General features: G+C 42.8%; 1 protein-coding gene across 9 annotated transcripts in view; it reads right to left on the reverse strand.

The window, feature by feature from the left end:
- The window catches only part of foxp1b (forkhead box P1b), a 154,507-nt gene that overhangs the window by 39,036 nt on the left and 95,550 nt on the right, over positions 1 to 19,921 (reverse strand). For 8 of the 9 annotated variants that reach the window (XM_072382843.1, XM_072382841.1, XM_072382842.1 and 5 more), the window contains one exon: positions 14,455 to 14,589. In XM_072382843.1, coding sequence (XP_072238944.1) covers positions 14,455 to 14,589 — 135 coding nt within the window. Of the gene's footprint in view, positions 1 to 4,371; positions 4,570 to 14,454; positions 14,590 to 19,921 lie in introns of those variants that run through there. The other variant, XM_072382848.1, reaches the window with a different exon arrangement.

Consider the following 19,921-nt stretch of genomic DNA (forward strand, 5'->3'; position numbering starts at 1 on the left):
ACACCTCTTTGTTCTGTATATCAGTATTTAAAAAAAACACAAGTGAATGAATTATTAATGTTTAACATTGATAATTCAAATGTTTTTTTTCTCTCCCTTGAACAACAATAAAACTGGTCAAAAATATTCCTTTTGTTCTCGGCCCCATCTCTGACCATGCACCCACATGCAGAGAAATCAATTTATCATTCATGGACTACAGTCGGCCCACTTCTGTTTGCGCACCACTCAGAGAGTAAAAAAAGTGCAAAATGTGGTAATCGAATAAGGCGACCCGCTCAAGTAGATCTGAAAAGGTTAAAGCCACTGATTCACAGTTAATAAGGATGCTCCCTGAGCACTCCGTCCTATCACAAGTCAGAGGTCAAAGCCCAGTGCAGAGGAATCTTTGGTGAACGAGGCTGCATGACAGGTTCTGTCCCACACCGAGGCCATCAAGAGTAGCAGGGATAAGGGACGAGGAGGTGAAACGTCAGTGAGACCACAAAAGGTGCAGCTGAGCTGAAAGAGGAAAAGGATGAAAAAGACAAAAAAAAAACAAAAAAAAAAAACAACGAGAGGGAAAATGATCAAATTTTCATTTGTGCTCCCTGGGGTCATCTTGTTTTCTGGGGGCATCAAATGGAATGGAGAAGTAACAAGAAATATCAAGCCCTGGAGAAATCACAGAGTCGAGTCCGTTTGATGCTGTTATTTTACCTCGGCCTACTGTGGCGCAAGGAAACGACTTCCCGTCCCGACTATGATCTCCTGAATGAAAATGTTGCAGAAATGAGGATTTCACGGGAGCTATTGTACTTAAGTGATGTGTGAACATAATTAGTCGCCGACAAGACTGGAAAGACTAATTCCATATTACCCATTCGGGTTGATTGAAATCTCTCAAGTGGAGAGCATTTTCCTCCTTCTCAGGAAAAAAACGAGTGTGTTCATTAATAGCTTTTCCATCTAATGATAAAGAAATAGTAACAATTTTCTTTTCAATATAAAATGCAGGGAATTGGAATTGTTTACAAAACAGGACAATGAGAATGATCAAGTGGAGCTGCGTAGTTTTAAACAACTAATCCCACATATCTTCAGACCGGCATCATTTCTTTCTCGTCATCCATAATCAAGCAGTTTTAAAAATATTTACAGCTAAGATAAACAGGATAATCACGGCCACATTCTGTCTCCTTTTATCACACACTCAGCATGCTGGATGTGGGGTGTCGGAGCGACCGCACATTATTTGCAGCAACTGTAAAAACAAAAGTTAAAATTGCATTTTAATTAACTTGTCGACTGCAAACAAACAGGTTTTCGCTGGAGCTCGACCCGGTGCTGGGTTTAAACAAACAAGCGGCACGGCGATGTGAGGGAGCTCTCACCCCAACAATAACAGCCGAGCAGCGACCTGCACGCCGTTTCCCACAGTGGAGGCAGCCACCACTGCAGGTGACCGCTGCTGAGGGGAGAGCACGCAGGGTGACCCTCCTCTTCACCCTCCAACACACACACACACACACACACTCCACACCCTTTGCATCACCTCGTGTCAGCTGAGAAAATTCTCTGCATTTCAGAAATTTTATCAAATTTTGTAGCATATTTAATAAAATCAGTCCTGGTTACTTAATGATAATGAAAGTCAGAATACCATTATGTTGTAATTATATGGAAGTAACGCTGCTTATTCGTCTACATTTATTGTTGAAAACATGGAAAGAAAAAGGAAAAGAGAGGAGTGTGAGTCAGGGTCCTGTCAGTCTCTCTGACCTTTCAGGCCACACCTCCGAGTATTTCACAATCCTTTGCTTCTGAAACATGGCTTACAAATTGTGTGTGACTACTGTGCCACCCACCGCTGCTCACTTTCTTCACCTCTCTTCGAACACATCTCAGAATCACTGTCAGCGTAAACTGCGTTGCCCCTGATCTACGGTTCACCGGCTTTGCACAGTTTCGCAACGCTGCACGTTTTCAGAGGTGTTATTTGAGTCGGTTGAGATTTAATTAAGATCACAGCCTCTAAAATCCCTTTCAAATGAAACTGTAGTCAAAAGACAATGGCTGACACATCCTTGTACAGATTGTTTCTATTCTCTGCACACCAGCAACGCAAAGCTAATCCTTGTTTCCATGACGGCAGACAAGAGGGACGCAAATTATGTTGCTTCTTGACACTCTTACTGTTGTTGTGTTATGTGATTCATATTAAGTGCGCAGCCAATTGATTTAAATATGAAGAAAAAATGTCAGGGTCAGCAGCGGGTTTGTGGCACTGACTAAAAATACAGGCACGCCAAAGTACTGTTTGTGCACACACATCTCTAAAACCCCACTTTTACTTTCTCAGTGTATCGTGTCAATACCCTCACGGCACTCGCTGCTTTGAAAATATATAGGATGTGGCTGAGATGAGTGATGAAAAAGATCTTCTGCCATAAAACACTCTACACCGTGTAATCTCATCATTATCCCAACATCTCAACCTTTACAGACACATGGCATCTCAAGTCTACAGTTAATCTTCCTATTGGAAACAGAGACTCACAAACTCCGAGCAGCAGTGACCCTTAAAGAGAAAAAGGGAGAGAAAAAAAAAAAAAAAAGGAAGAAGAAGGCAAGCCATTTTCAAGTAAAAACACGTTTTAGTTGGAAATGCCAGGGAATAGCAGCAGAGAGCAGCTGGTGGCTCACTATATCACTTCTAAACTATTTCCCCGTCTATCTCCGTCTCTGCCTGAATCCTCCACTACAAAGCAAAGATCGTCCCTGTAAAGGATATCCCAGCGAGCCGTGGGGCTCTGCAGGCTACCCCCTGTGCCCCCCTCTCTGGGTACACAGCTAATATCTGGTTGTCTATGTCATGGTTTAGAAATGACAGGTGCTGGCAGCCCCTTGCCTTGACAGGCCACTGCACAAATAACGCTCCTGCCTGAAAGGGCTAATGCACTACTAATGAACAATAAATCAACTTTGATTACAAACTGTCAACCCAATCAGCTCGCACTCCAGCTCTCCCAAAGTGCGAGCCTCGGCTGCACAGCTGCACAGCATTACGGGGAACACTGCCCTGTTTGGGCTTCGCTCTTCTCATCCTCAACCATCTGATAGTCTCCAGCTCCCACTTTCCAAGCACTGATGCAAGGAGCCGAAACACTGTATCCACCAAAGTTTCAGCTAAATGGCGAGTGCAAACGGACTCTGAAAAAACCCTCCGAAAAAAGCGTTTTTTCCCCCCTCTATGTTCAAGCTTCAGAAACAAAAACACTCAAGCTCATTAAACAACTAAAACAACACAGAGCAAAGTCAAAATCTGTTGTCTGAATAAAACCTCGCAGCTTTCAAACTTGAGAAACTGAGCAAAATGACAGCAAACTTTCGCCTGAAATCTACTCAGTAATTCCTTTTATTGTGAAAAACACACACACACACACTCACACACATATGCACACACATATGCACACACAGAGGCCCATACGGACAAACGCGCACTAACTTTACAGAAAGATGAGCGATGACATTTGGAGTGACAACCTGGTCTGTGGTGACAGTGTCAAATATAGAGCTGTGCCAGCCTCTGTCTTAATTCACTGTGACACCATGAGGACAGCGAGAATTAGTCCAGACCATCGCCTGAGAGCAAAAAAAGTCTGACCAGCACTCGTTAACTCAGAGGAGAAAATGATCACAAAATACACAATGAGAAAAAAAAACCTGTGAGTGTTTCAATGATTTTTACCCTGCAAATGTTTCTAACAACAGAACAAGAAATATGTTACAGTGGTTTATGTAGATTTAAAAGAAAAAAAGACTAACCGGTTTCTTGTTTTTCTCAGAGCTTTCCATAATTCCAACAGCACACAGTACAGTACCAGATCCTGCTTAACTGGTTAGCTCACTATCAGCAAAGTAAATAAAACTCACCAAACACTGTAAAATGCTAAATCTACGTCATAAACACGATACAAATTCTTAGGTGAAGCCAGATAAAAAGAAAAAAAAAAAACAGTTGAATAGAAGGAAAGGGAAAATGCTCAGTTTGTGGCAACAATTATGAGCAGAGTAAACAGGTAAACAGAAGCAGTCTCGCCTTAAAAAGCAATACATTCAGGTAAAGTCATGTACAACATGTAATATAATGCAGTCTACAGCATGTGATATCCTCTTCTTATCAGACCGAGCATTTAAAGTGTCAAAGTAAACCCTGGATAGCTGCTCTATTCATGCAAACTGCATGGCAAAAATAACCAGTTCCAATGATAGAACATCAACGGCAGACAATAGATCTCCTTTTCTCCTTTTCTCCGGTCAAATTAAATTGTCAAGTTTTTTACACAAGAAAGCTGGCAAAAATCACAGAAATCAATCATATTGACAAACCTGACAAACTCCATTTAGCTGGCAGGGTAAACAGAGTGCCGGGCCACGCGGTGCGGAGTGAAGCAGAGCGGAGAGTAGAGCGGCGAGGGGGAAGAGAGAGAGAGAGTGAGAGAGCGAGAGGGGAAGAGGCGCACGGGCTGGTGAGAGCGAGCGCTGCTGTGCTGTGGAGTCTCCAACCTTCCTCAGGATACAGACAGATTGCACGCGCTAGGTTGCTCCCTGGCTGACAAGATACAAAACTATCCAATCAACCACGCCCTTCCCCACCAATCACAACCAGCCCTCTAAACATAATCAATTCAAATGGGGCCACACAATAGGGAGCCGCGGTCTGGGTTGCAGGTGAAACTGTGCTATTGTGTGGGGGCCCCTTTAAAAAAAAAAAAAAAAAGGAAAAAAGAAAGAAAGAAAAAAAGAAAAGGCACAGTTGACGGCTGTTAACCCTTTGACCCATGCCGGGACTCTGGCCGTGGAATTGAAACAATGGGAGCTTAAAGAAAAGAAGGCCTTTAATTAAACAAGAGATAAGTAAACACAGCTATCCAGTGGAAAGAAAGAAAAGTGGCCCCGCTATCAGCCCCTTTATTGTTCTGCTAAATGGTATTGTTTACGCTACCACAACAAAGACACAACTCATGGAAAAATAAATAAATAGATAACACAAAAAGGACAAACAATTCAGATGCTTTGTAGTTATTTGGATTTTTTTTCTCTTCCTTTGAAATTTCCCAAGAGGCAATAACAGATGTATCGAAATAGTGAAATAATGCATTTATGAGAACAGTTTGTTTTGCACTGCAGTTCCTCAGGGGATGCTAATCTGTATACAGTTTGTTCTCGCATTACAGCACGCAACTAGTTGCAATATGCAGAAGCAAGTTTGAGTGCATTCGGTCATGAAATCAACCACAGCGGCTTTTTTTTCCCTCTCCAGTTTTTAAACACTTATCCTCCAGTTTGGCTTCAGAGAAGCTAAACCCACTTATATTAACAGCTAACATTACACCAGCTACAAGGCAATCCATCCAACTCCATCCCGATGAGAGCAATTAGCTGTCATGATATCATCACACTCTTCAACAGCAATGTGCTCTCAGTGAGGGAGAGAGACAGAGGAAACAGTACCCTGCCACCTACTGGAGAGCTCCCTGAACTCGCCAGGAGAGACGGAGGGCAGCGTGTCAACCCGAGCTCCTCACAATGTATATACTCTCTTATCCCGGCTGAACAACTCTGAGAGTCAGCAGAAGCCATTTGCTTTTAACTACAATTCATTCTTCAGTACATCTAAGCTTAAGAAAAGGGAGCGAGCTGCTAATCCGTTAAACTTTTAGTCCCAACAATAAAACCAGGTTGACAAAATTGTGCAACCCACTTAAAGAATTCAGAAGAAAGGGCAAGATTAACACCTCACTTTGTCAATTATCGTGACAATAAACACAGAGCGGAATAACAGAGCTCCGAAACACAGCTCATATCAACAACTATAAACCCTTGGCCAAGGATGAAGGAATATTCATGGATGCATTCCAGCTCACAAACACACTGGTAAAATAAACAGAGCGTCGGCATAACAAGCCACTGCTCTCATCTGCTAATAACTAACAATGAGCTCTGCTTAGCTGGCCTGACCTATATAAATTATTGACTGGGACACCTCAAGTGTCAAAAGTGACAATTCCAATACATATCACAGTGAATAATTAAGTGGGAGAAAAGGGGCTTTTATTTTCTATCTGACATGCTCGAGACGGCTCACGCAAAAAAAGACAGTGACGTGCAGGCATGTGCTTACAACTACACGCACACGCACACACACACACACACACACAAGCACAAAGTGGTTTAGGCTACGGCCACACTCTTCTCCCCCGGCACTCTCCCTGGGGTGGCATGTCGGCGTATTCTCAATAAAACACCTTCTTAGCAGTAATAGGCCACTGTTCTCATTTCAACGCTCCCAAAGGCCTCATGATAAATTTAGCAGACACACAGTTCAAGCTTCTCTTCTCACACGGTTTCTTTCTAATCCATTGCCTCTGTTCCTGCGCCATGTAAAATAATTACACATATATGTCGATGTGATACACAAGCTATATAGACTTTTTTTCCCCGGTCCTGCGCGCAGAGAAACATCAATATCTCTTGAGCCATGAACCGACGTCCCTTGTGGTGGTTTACAGAGAGAAGTGAGCGATTGTATTCATGACAGAGTGGATGACATTATAAAATACTCCCATTTCCTGCTTGAGTTAGAGTGAAAGTATGAGTTAATGTCTGGTCTGGCCTGGGCTAAAGATAACGACTCGGCTCCCATTACAAAGCCTTCCCAAAACACTATCGCAGCCAGTGAATAAAGCTGCCCTGGCATGCCAACAAATGCGTTACCGTTACTACATAAAGAGAAGGAGAAGAATGGAGAGGAAGACTAAAGTATGCTCATTCCTTTTCTTGAGAGGCGTTTGTGACCGGGTCCACTGTCATGAGAAAACAAACACAACCCGTTTCTCTCTGTGGGTGTGAAGTAAATGATTGTTTACAAGCAGGAAGGCAGGTGTGGGACCTACAGAAGTAACACCTGCTCTGCCTGGAATCCACAAAGTAACGATACTTTTCAGATTCCCAACATGCGAAAAATATTTCAAATTCAAAGCAAATGACTGAAGCAGACGAGCGATCAACAGGGTTTTCCGAACACTTTGTAACGTCCACACCGAAGCTACATTAAACCTGTAATTTGGCTACTCACCCACTCATTCTGACACAGGACAGGAGTGTGCAGCGTCATTTCGCCAGCATTTAAACAACCGAACAAGAATCTTCTTTGAAGGGAGGCGTTTCTATTCTGAAGTAAAGGAAAACGGAGCGAACGGTGACCTGCTTTTTTTCTATCTGTTATTATTATTATCATGTTACTTTTACTTCTTTTATGTCACACCTCATACGGAAGTTAAAGCCTTTCTCCATTTTAGTACGGCTCATTTATTTGTGAAGAGTTTTAACGAGACTTGTAAAAATAAAAGTGCATTTCCATGCTGTGATATGCCATGAAATTACAGCAAACCCACGTTTAACATCTTGCAACCCACTGATCCTCCCTCTGATACTTGGAATAAGTCATATTCAGAGTGAATGAGGTTATCACCCGAAGCAGAATGGAGTTACAGTAAGTCACGCCTGACTCACTCTGCTCCTCCTGGTCTATTATATATGGGTTTGGTTATTTACTTTTAATTTCAGCATTCAGGAACGCATTGTTTAGTCAGCAAATGTCAACTCTGTATTTGCAAAATATTTCCTGAGGTAATATGCCAACCAGAGTACAACAGAGCTTTGTGTTTCAGCGCACATGTACCGCCTTTTGTGTGGCTTTTCACTTAGTCAAAACAAGAACACTTTTGGCTTTGAGAAACGTCGATTTGGGGAGGTGGGGGAATTTTTGCCTTGTCTTGTTTGGCAATTGATTCACCTTTGATTTAAATTGAAAACTATATCAATACAAAGAAGCTCTGTGCTGAGTGCCTTAATAGACAATAACAGGCATTCTGTGCAAGCTGCAGAGGTAAAAAAAAAATAACTCCATTACTGAGTCTGTAACTATATTTCAGCTAATACAGCTATTATTTTCATAAGTGTTGTCATACTGTTAATAAATAATCAGCTTTTATAAGAAGGCTCCACAGGATTTGCTCTGATAATCAGCCAGATTTTAGCAGCGTAGAAACGTGTTGAGCTGTGGGTTGCTCTTGTCACCACATGGTGAGTCTACAAGTTAAACATTCCTGGAAATAACAAACAAGGAGGAATATTCTTCTTCTTTCCTGTTTTCAAGTAGATTTCTTTTAACTATCGCAACAAAACATGAAGAAAGACATCAAAATATCATTACTTTCCTGTCTGTAGGGTAGGTGGTGATATGTGAAATGTAGAATAGAAATGTGGTATAAACGTGATGTTCCCATGGGACCCGTCTTTTTTCTGGGTTTTTCTCTTGCTGTCAGAGCAAGAATGTTTTTCTCTTGTCTCTTCCTCGCAAAAGTGAAAATGGAATCAGAGTTACCAAGCTGCCAAAAACGTGCCGTGACACTCAAGGAGAAGTTGCATCGTGAGCTGATGCTGACTTGCCTGCACCTTGAGAAGCTGTTAGTGTTTAATGCTATGGCTGACTGTGCGCCCATCCATCCTTCCACCCCTCTGCAGAGGGCGCGTGAATCACTCGAAACAACGCACGCCTGACATCAAGACGTAGTGCCAGAGGATGACACAAAGATACAACAAGTTTCAAGAAGACGTGTGTGCGTGAGTGTTTCTGTGTCGACGGTTGAGTGGGGTGGAGGGTTGACTGCTTGAAGGGGAAACATCAGGGCTCCAATGAAAAGATGGTCCTGGAAATGGTAGAGTGGCTCCCAGTGCTGTGACTGGAGTCAATTTAAGAGTCATCGTCTTGGCTGAGAAAGAGCTCCCAAGACAGCTGCCCTCCTCCCAAGTCTCTGCTCAACTATGTGAAACTAGGACGGATGATTTCATTCTGACAGGATTATCCCCAACCTGGTTCTAATCTATACGTACACATAATACATTTTTACAATATGATGAGGAAAACAAGCTGCAGAAGAGACGGCCCGATCCCCAGCTACCACGCCAGCAGTGGCTTTGGTTCGGGGCTGATCATTCATGACAGATTGTATCACCTCAAAATGTGATTTCATTACAGCATCACCAAGAGACTTTTAACAAACACAAAGACTCAAACTGCCTCTGGAGCTCAAACCTACACAGACTCCAGATGAACAATGAGACTTTACTGTAGCAGACACTTTGTAGACTAACGCAGAAAACATTCTGAAGAACTTTTGCGCAAAATATCTATGCCTTCACAATCCTATAAGAATCAAGGATGGCAAAAAAATGTTCATTTCAATCAGGAGGGAACTCGGGAGGAAAAAGGTTAGATGAGAAGAATCATACCGCTGTTTCTTTCTTGAACCACAAGCTACTTAGCTTAGCTTAACTCAAGGAAGAATCTGACAACTTCACACTGAGGACACATTTAGGAGCAGAATAAGACAAGTCAGATTTAGGTTAGCTCATTCTCCTCCTTATCCTTTGTGCTAATATAAGCCAACTGGGTTTTGACAGCAGGAAACTGTCGAGTAATAACTATGGCTACGTTCACATTTCAAGGCTGAAATGACTCAAATCTGACTTGATTAATCTGAACCTAATATTCGGACCCTGTGGAGATAGAAATCTGTTCATCGTTTTAGATTTTCAAATCCAACTTATGTCACTTCAGTATGCACTAGTATTTCAGCTATATATCTGACAAGTGGCCATGCGACATGAGAGAAGAAGCTTCCATGCAGCCACATGCATGGATGCATCTGCTGAGCATCGTCATCATAAGCCTGCAGCACTACTTTAACAGTGCTAGCGATAGCTGCTAAAAGGGAGAAAGTTACTCATCTAGTTGTTCTTGTGCTTCTTAATCTTGTCCTATATACCTACACAAATTTTGTCAACTTCTCAAGCTTAATGTCGACCACAAATTTTCTGCAATAGCTCTCAATCTAATCTCCTAGACAATCGAACAAAACAGAGGTCTTTGGTTAATGTTACCACAAACGACTCATGCAAAGAGGCTTCTACAGCACATGCATGCTTTTCCAGCAGGCAATTGCATGAAAATCAGATGAAAAGGCAGCTGTAATGATTGTGAACCTTCAGATCTGATCAGTTCAGGAATCTGTTCATTCTCCCGCATTCTTTTTAAAACTCTATTCTGACAGTTTAAATGTTTTTTTAACAGAGTCTAAATTCATATCAAAAGAAATACCCTTTGTTTTCACCAAAAGAATATGTATTTAATATGAAATATTCAGAAAATGAATCTGGACCTGTCTTCTCGCCAGCGGGCTGCCACTGCTTTGCCACTTTGGACCCGTGGTAGACTGGACTGAGAAGGCACCTCAAAATGCTGCCTCAGATCACCCTGCAGCCCTGGCTGAGCTCCACATGGCAGGCTTTGGCTCAGTGCTCTAATGACTTACAGATTGGAGCTCTGTGGTATACATGTGTCAGGACAATGCCATGGGCCTACTGCAAAAACAGTAGGAGAGGGAGGGAAAGAGAGCCGGCGGCTTCTCCCTGTCCTGTCAGACGGAGGCTCGGCCCCTGGATTGTGTCACATCACGCTTCCCCCCAACAGACCACAAATGAAGGATGTGAAGAGCAAACGCAGGGAGGAGGGGCGCTGGAGAAAGGCTCTCCAACTAAAAAGGCTTTCATCCTGTAAACTGAAAAGACATTATCTTTTGACCTGGAGATGCCCTCTGTGAGGCTGGACACTGTGGTGTGAAAACACCGAGTGAGAAAAAGAGAGAAGAAAAAACAAAAAAAAAGACGTGTGGACCGCGTCCTTAACTGAGAACTGTGCAGATAAGGATACTGTCTGTTGGCATAGTGTGAAATATTATCATTGTGTCTGAAGAAATAAATGATGCTCCTTTGACATTACAAAAATATTCAGTGTAACATTTATCACTTATTAAAACAGAGTGCCAACACGTGATTACAATAAATACAAAGTAGATGAAAGGCAAAGGAGACAGATTCTCTGTGTCAGCTTCCTAACAAAGAAACTCCTCCACTTTAATGTGCCACTCGCACAATGTGTTCATTCATTAAGTATATATGTATCTGTAGAGATAGATAAAATATTTTACCGAAATGTGTTACTCATCAATTTAATCTATTTTAGAAGACAAAAAATCTGAAGAAAAAGCAGCCATTTTACAGTATGTATCCATAGATCTGCATTAACATGCAGTATGGACAGTTATTAACTTTGCTTCTCCACAAGCAACCATCTCTGCTAATGCTACATTTCTTCATCATCCACCTTTCTCTCCTTAAATTAGCCTTTCATTTATTCTTGATACAGTCGGAGCAAATTAACAACAGACAGAAAACTCTTTGTTCCATTCAAACAGTGAACTTCACCTTACCAAACACCTGTCACTGGAACAGTGCCATGAATGGCAAACCTCTGTCTCATACACAGTCCTGGATGGGAAGCATGTCGAATCTGGATATTGCACTGATAGCAATAGACACCATGTTGACACAACATCTACTGCCCAGCTGAGTGCCACATAATCCCCTGTAGGAGACAGATGCAAACCTCGGATCCCCTGCAAAGAGGTGCAGTTAACCAGCTAGTATCGTGATCAACGTCACAAACGAGCAGTAGATTCCCCTCCCCCCGCCTCGGTGCTGGTGGACTATCAGCGAGGGTCCGACAGTGTTGTTCCTAATTACCCATTTCTCCACTCCTGATCCTGCGGCTGGCATAATTAGTTACCTGGGGCTGCAATCCAATTTGAAGTGATGACAAGAAAGTGATCCATGAAAAAGTAATAAGTTAAATCCAATTTCAGCCTGCCTCTAATTAAATGCACATGGAACTAATGAGTCAAACCCTACCATTTCACTGATAATGGTAATTAGCAGGGTGGGAGTTGCCGGCTCTCGTCATTGTGCCACTGTAGGTGTGAAGCGCAAAAAGGTAAGAGCGGCATGAATTCTTTTAATTACACGTGTCATTCTGTCAATGTAATTTACTGGCTTTTTGACCAGTCAAGTATGTTTAGCTGCTTTCCAGCTTGCATAGCAGCTGTTTGTTTCTCTAGTATGATTAAAAGGCCTCTGAGCTGCTGAGTATACAGAGCAGGCATCTTCATCCAGAGGCAGCAGTGGGCGGTGCCGAGAGGTGAGTGAGCTTGGGGGGGTAAAACCAAAGAGCCATTTAATGCTGATCAAGGATTCTGAGGCTTGTTTGACTCATATTTTTTTCCCCTTTAGTACTCTACGCTGGTCATTTTTTTTCACTTGTTTCATATACACTGTGCTTCATTATTTTTGACTTGAATGAATTGGAAAGTGAGTCACATCTCCAAATGAGTAAAAGTCTCTCCGCACATCTCCTCGTGCCTAATAGGAAGACCGCTGAGATGAATGAAGCCTCGTCTGCAGATCAGGTGCTTTTATGAGGCGTCAGCTTACTACAGTCTCATAATTGTTGGATCATGTCTTTTGATGACCCAGTCCAGCTCAACAGAGAATCATTATCCTGGCTGTGTGATGGAGATAGTGGATGTTCTGTGTGAGGGGCGCCCCTGTGGGCAACGGGTTTGTTCTCAAAAGAGGAAGTCAGATGAGACTCGGACTGTTTTCCTCTGGTGTGTCGAAAAAATGTTTAACACCAGAAAGCCATGAGAGGAGGGAAAAAAACAAACAAACAAAAAACATAAGAAATAAAGCCCAACACATGCTTCCACAGAGCCATACGCTGATGTTAACGCTTAGCTTGTGTGTGCGTGGTGCTTGGGGTGCATTTAATTAGCAGAACCTGTAATTCAGAGATCAACAAACACTTGTCTGAACCTGTGGCTTCAACCCAACAACGTGCAACTTGCAACATTAGACAGCAGGCAATTTACGGCGTTAGTTAGATACCACAGCGAGTCTAAGCTCTCCTCACAAGAACTGGGCAGAGGAGGGGAGGTGGGGTGTAAAGGGCCCGGCTCTCTTTTCAATAGCTGAGTGACAGCTTGGCCAAGCTCTCTGTATACATTAATAAATTAGAATTTTAATTTTGTCTTTGTCTGCAGGAGATGGTCTCCTACTTCACTATGTACCAACAACTGGCTGTACGCTGGAATCTGCCGTTGTGGTCCCCTCTGTTGACCTCTGCAGCACTATTCCCTGGCAGGCTGGGGAAACTGTTTAGTTTGATCCTTTCAACTTATTTGAATCCTGACAAATATGCACACAACTGAAAGGTCATCACAGTCATATTTCATCCTCTGGAGCTATTCCGAAGACATCTGCACAACAAAGAGGCTTTTCCACAACCTGACATTAGACCTAGCTTCAACAATAGCTCATTAAAATGGGCCCCCAATGGGATAGTCAGGGTATTAAATATTATATATACACACACAAGGAGAACAGGGCCTCTGTATTAATTACCAAATATGCCCTGAAGTCGTTTGCAATTTCACACTGACACAAACAAGCGCTCGTTGTTCAAACAAAGATATACATCTCTGAGGCAGCTGATCTGAAATAAACGTAAATATTGCATCAGATGTGAAGTGCCGTTCAATTTGAAAGTAAAACAAGATGAAATATAAGAAAAAATCCTTTTTTCCCCCTTTTGGAGAGGCAGGCTGAACTGTTCCACCACCTCTTTACCTCTCTTAACCTTTGCACTTTCCTCCACCTTCCTCATCTTTCTCTACTCCACCTTCAAAGCCCACCACGAGGCAGTTCCACCCCACCCATGGGCTGCTCTGTGGCGCCTCCTGCTGCTTGTGGTAATGACTTGCCTTGTCTTTTATTTCTGGGGTGCGTGCGTGTGTGTGTGTGTGTGTGTGTGTGTGTGTGTGTGTGTGTGTGTGTGTGTGTGTGTGTGTGTGTGTGTGTGTGCATGCATGCTTGTTTGATGGAAGCTAAGCAGGGAATGGATGGAGTTTCTTCTGCTTGGACAGGTTCACTTCTTTGTGGGAAGAATACCACTTTCCTGTCTCTACTTTCTTTTTTCTTTTCCCTTTCATAGAAGATCTCTTGCTTAACATCGAAACTATACACTTTTTAAATAAAGCGTCAGTCGAGAAAATACCGTCTACTGTAGATGCCGGTCCAGGGAAATTCTGGATGAACACGTGTGTTCCAAAAATCGTCACAAATAGGTTTGTCTGCCAATTTCTTCCTCTCGTGCAGGATTTTTCCCGGTTAAGATTTGGAAAACACCTGTTCGATTGTGTGCTTGTGCTGCTAAATCACACCAACTGCGAGAGACATATAACTGCAAATGTTGCACTGCTTATTTTAATTTCCTGTTTGTGAACTTAACCCACTGCTGTACTTTTTCTCGCACACTGTGTTCTTGCCAGAGTTGCAAAAAAATTCACTCGATTTTTTTTTTCTCTGTTTCAGAAACCACAAAGTGAAATAACCAAACCACCTGATGCCAATCTGCTAATCGGAACTGATCAGAGATTGGCAGATTTGCAGTACCTGGAAGCTCTGCTGCTTGTCGTTGGATTTGGGGGATTTGCGGCCAGTGTTTTGTTGAGACTGCTGTTGCCGCTGCTGCTGCTGCTGCTGCTGCTGCTGCTGCTGGAGGAGAATCTGCCGAGCCACCAAGACGGCCTAGAGGAGAGAAATACAAAAAAAAAAAATGTTAATAATGTAGGAAATGCTTGAGGTAGATGGGCCTAAAGCCTCTTCACAAGAGTTTGATACATTTTACCAGAGCAAATGTGTCCCCTTATAACAATACTCCCACAAACATCTTTCAAACTCTCCTGTTTGGAGTAATAACACCAATGCAAGCGTAAACAATTAATAGATGTCAAAACAGACCACAAAGGGAAAAAAATGGATATTTCTCCAGATATCCAGAGGTAATATGTATCTGTTGATAAGTTGCATTCACTGCAAACACAGATTGTCAAAGAGCCTAATCTAAGCTTTTGATCCTCCTTTCACTCCATCGAACTCGCCTCCAGAAAGCAAATAAAAGACTTTATGGCTGCTTCACATATCTGTTAAAGGACACGGCCTTCTCAGTGGAAAACAAAATACAGTGCAGACACATGTTTATTGCTCCAGCTACTCCCTTTTCCCTTACGATAAATAATCAAACATGCCATCCAGAGCAAACAAAGCTGGAGAGAGGTGGGGAGGGTGGGGGGGAACACAGTGGTCTCGAAAACGGTCAGCGATACCAAGAAAAGCAAGCGTTGTGTTCCCACAGTGAGCTGGCCAGCCTCACACCTCCACCAGTAAACCATCTGGGTAAATAACTGGCCTCATTCTTTCCGTGTTCCTCAGACCATCGCTCCCACAATTACACAAACAGTTGCAGGGCGCATCCAAGCTCATCTCAAAGTCAGATCTGTCTATCGGCAGTCTGGTCGATCATTTGAAAACTTCTGTGATTGCAAAAAAAAAAAAAAAAAAGTTTTAGTGGAATGTTTGACAAGAAGATAGTGAGAAAAACCACAGAACAGAAATGAGAAAAAACAGCGATGTGTGAAAAAGTGAGTAAAGCCTGTAAAAGAGTGTGTGAAAGTAAGATATCAACAGAAACGCAGTGTGTGCAGACGAAAAACAAGAGATGCCAGGAAAGTCGGACAATAGTTTAAGACAGAAAGGGGAGACGCAGTTCGGGGGTTGAAGCGAACAGCTGTATGATGGTCTGTATGTGGGTGTGTGCATCGACCCACCAAGACGCACGGCTGTCGGATGACATCATGAGGCAGAAATATGACCACAGGCTACAAAGAGGCCACACTCCTTGCACTTCACCGTAGGAGGAGGAAAATTCTATCTCCCTTCGTCCGTCCGTGCCCCCCCCGCCCCCCCCCCCCCCCCCCCAAGCTTTATATTCAGGGATAAACGACATTCGAGAGACGTGCATCGCTCTGCGTGCCCAACTGTTTTTTTGCACTGAAATTTGTGGGGGGAAATCCCTCAAAGCAACAACACTCAGATAGAAAGTGTTTAAATTCAAAGCAAGAACTCTGTGAGCAAGATTCACTCCCACGCATGAGGCCAATATTTACATTTTGAGTGTCACACAAGGTTTGACTCCAAAGCACCTTAAAAGTCACAGCAACAATTTCTGAAGCAGGGTAGAACTGAAGAAAAAATTTGTTGGAAAAAAATAAAATAAAAAAGTTGGATGTGCTTTTTTTTTTAATTCAAAACTTTTCTTTTGAATAAAAAGAAAAAGAAATATTCCCACATAAAATCCCTACATCTACGTTGCAGGTTGTAAACATTACTCACAGATGAATACGCTTTTTGCTAAGAGGGCTTCATCCAAAAGGTCAGACGAATAGTTTTGCTTTTTTTGGAAGCGTTTACAGTGACTTAAACGGGTCTGATACTGAAATACTGATAAATTCAGAAGGAAACTCAAATGAAAATGACGCCCAAGGTGTGGTATTACCGGTACAATGAAGAGTAAACAATGTTCGGCGTTTTCTTTCCCTGTAACTGATGACACATGCAGTGAAATGTGTGTGCGGTGTGTGTGTGTGTGTGTGTGTGTCTGGGTTTACAAACGAGGGTGTTGGAACAAAGATAGTTGAGTCAACAGGATATGATAGGAAGTTCAGACAGTAATGGATGAAAAGATACATTTCTGGGAAGTCTTTCCTCGCGGTCATCGAAGCAAAAAGAAAAAGAAAAAAGAAAAGCAGGCCGTAAAAAGGCCAGTTTCAACAAGTGCTCGAAGAAACTGAAGCTGAAACTATGCGGCATTCACAAATGCATTCATATTCTAACATCGACGCTGAAAATAACTCAATAAAGGTACTAAAACACCAGCTCACAGGTAGTCTGTGGTTGGAGTCTTACCTCCAGCTTAATGCAGGGGCAGTAACATGCCAGTTCTAACAATAATGCTATTTTGTTTCATGAAAGGAAAATTAGCCTTTTCGACAGCTTCATCTAAATACACTTCAGACTAAATTAAGGGCGCTAATTATGCGATCATTCCCCTGAAATGATAATCACTGATGGTCTTGATGTAGGCAAATGAAGTGAAACCATACCGCAGCCCGAACATGCTGACTTCACAACAATGACCCCGCTGAAAGCCAGCTTTACAGGATGTGTTAACGCTGTTGTTGGTATACAACAGCAACAAAAAAAATCTAATTCATGTGTTCAGCGTCATGCATCAGGAATGCTGCTGTCAAGTTTGTGTCAGTAAAAGGACGCCGGAGGTGGCGTGCCTTTGAGAGGCCCAACGTGGGGCTAAAATAACCTATTGTGAAGTGACACTGCTGTGTTTACACAGCACCCACTTTCCTATGTCAGAGCGCTCCGCTCCTTCTCCTGCTCTATCTCTTCATAGTATCTGCTTTTGATCTTACATTCAAAGGTGCTGGACGGCTGATGGACAAGTGCATGTAAGAGCTGCCCCGGATAACGGGATGAATTTGAAACGAGCATCGAACAGATGCAGCACAAAGAATGGAGAGAAAAAAGAACTGATGGCTTAGAAACTGTTAAGGGTAGGAGACGGTAACTGTGAGCTGCACTGAGATCTGGGCTTTTGGACGTGTTTGTGAGAAAGCAGTGACTTTTCAACCGGTCACGAGCTGCATCAGGTGGTTGTTTGCTTTAACACGCTGAACAACGTCACTGCTGTGCAGGTCGCGAGCAGCCACCAGTCAGTGACTGCAGCCGCTGTGCTCTACTGATGCAACGCAGACAAAAAAAACAATCTAAAAGTGAGGACTCACTTTTAATGTAACCTTACAGACATCTGTGTGTCATGTTTTCAGAACCAGCAAAAAATATTCTTGAGCTGACTCAGAATTCATTTTGAGGTCACATGAAACCTTTACTATTGATATGAGAACTGTTATCAGTTCCTCCATGAATAAGAATGAACATCTGTGTCAAAATTAAAGTGGTTTCTTCAAGGCAATCAAGATGTATCACCTTCACAAGGCCTGGGAACATGATGCGTTTACAGACAACACTCAGACTTACTGCTTTACCAAATTAGACCTGACCTGATTAGACCGAAAAAGGTTCAAATGTTTCTGTTAATGTTCTGTTTGGATGTGAAAACTACAGAAGTCCTGTCGTAATTCCAAAGTGAGGCTGTGTGGAAGGGAACACCCCTGCACACACAGACAGCTACATTTACACACACCATACATACATTCATTGTTTGACAGTTACAGGTACACACACACACACACACACACACACACACACTCGCAGATAGCACGAGGGAGTGAGTCCTCCAGGTGATTAGAAACTTCCATCACGACACTATAAAGTTTTGTCAGCAACAAAGACGCTTCAGTTTGGTTTTGTTGTCATTTGAAATTCTCTTTTATTTTCCCATTTCAAATGTGTTCAAAGTTCACATCCTCTTCGCCGTGTTAGCACAACTTCCTCAATAAACAACAAGCGTTTTCTCTCTGCATCTACTTTCACACCATATTAGTGAACAGAGGCCTGCGTCTCTTATGCCTCTGGGCTATCACGCTGCGATAAGGGAACTGCTAAGCACTGGATGTCTTTATGTGCAGTCTGCACATGTGGATTATTTACAGGCTTTGGGGTTTCCTGCTGCTAAAGCCAGCTCTGGGTGTCTTACAAATCCCAGCTCAGAGCATTGCCACACAGTCATGTCTGCTTTCTGCTGAATCCCTGGCTGCACCTTTTCCCCGTTGCAACAAAAAACAGACATATTTCAGATAGACCTCTCCTCTCTCTTCATGCAACTTAACGGCGCCAACGGAACAATCAAAAAACATATCAACCAACCAGAGGAGGAAGCAGAAGCGTCACTCCACTTGAATAGAGTGTAACACATGCACATAACTCAAATCCTTCAAGACTCAGAATCTCTGTCATGGGTCAAGCAAGACGGTGGGAAACTACAGGCCTATCAACAGAGAGACCTATGTGTCTATATTCATATAATCGGGGGCCTCCTGCTACAGCTAGGGAAGTCCTTGAACGTGAACTGGTTTCAAGCAGATTGCTCTTAATTGCTAGAAGATGTGCAAGCAGGTGTAACTGGACCCCTGTGGCCACTGACAGAAGAGGAGAAAGAGTGAGATGTGCGCCTATTTGTGAGTTCCTGCTCGTGTGTGTACGTGGGCGCTTCCTTGCGTTCACTCAGCGGCCATGTTTCGCCAGGCTTTGTTAAAGCAGGAGAGTGAGGCTCAGAGACAGACGGCAACAGCACGACTAATAGGTTAGCTCTTCATGTAGTCCAGCTAAGACAATAGCAGGCCCCCTTGGTCTTGCTCTGCAGCCTCTGTGGAGTTTTCAGTACCAGCAGCCTAAATGTCAAGGTTATCTGCTCGACTTTCTGACTGACTGCGCATCTCAGCTCACCTGACATTTATCCTTCCTCTACAAAGTTCCTGTGCGCTAGCCAAACAAGAGTCAGGTTCTTCCCTCACCAGTTTCTTTATGCAAGGAGGCAGCAGACTGAGCTTCTTAAGAAAGCAAAGTAATAAATCATAATGTGATTGTAGCAGGTGGTAATGAATCCAGTAAAGCCATAAGCTGATGTTAACATACAGGTAGGGGAGTGTTTACTATGCAGCCATACAGTAATGGAATTCACTTGCAATGCTTGCCATTCTAATTGAAATGCATATGATTTTTTTTATTATTATTATCATCACGAGGCAGGGGGTGATTTTTAAAACATGGAAGCGGATATGCAGTGTGGATCATGTCTAACTGTGTTATTTCCATTTTTTCCTCTTTTGCTTTCCTCAGTATTACAGACGTTTATCTGCAATGCAAAGCAGGGAGAGTCTGATTTCCCACTAAGTATATAATTAATGCCATTTCCAAAAAGCCACTCCACATGGAAAACAGGTCCTGATGCTCAAACCTCGCACATTACGGGGCTCTCGCAACAACACTCTCCAGTCTGTGTTTAGATTTCCAAACTAATTCATGTAGAATACATAAATAAATCAAC

Source organism: Leuresthes tenuis, unplaced genomic scaffold (genome assembly GCF_036924035.1).
Source record: "Leuresthes tenuis unplaced genomic scaffold, fLeuTen1.0.hap1 SCAF_3, whole genome shotgun sequence".
Classification (NCBI taxonomy): Eukaryota; Metazoa; Chordata; class Actinopteri; order Atheriniformes; family Atherinopsidae; genus Leuresthes; species Leuresthes tenuis.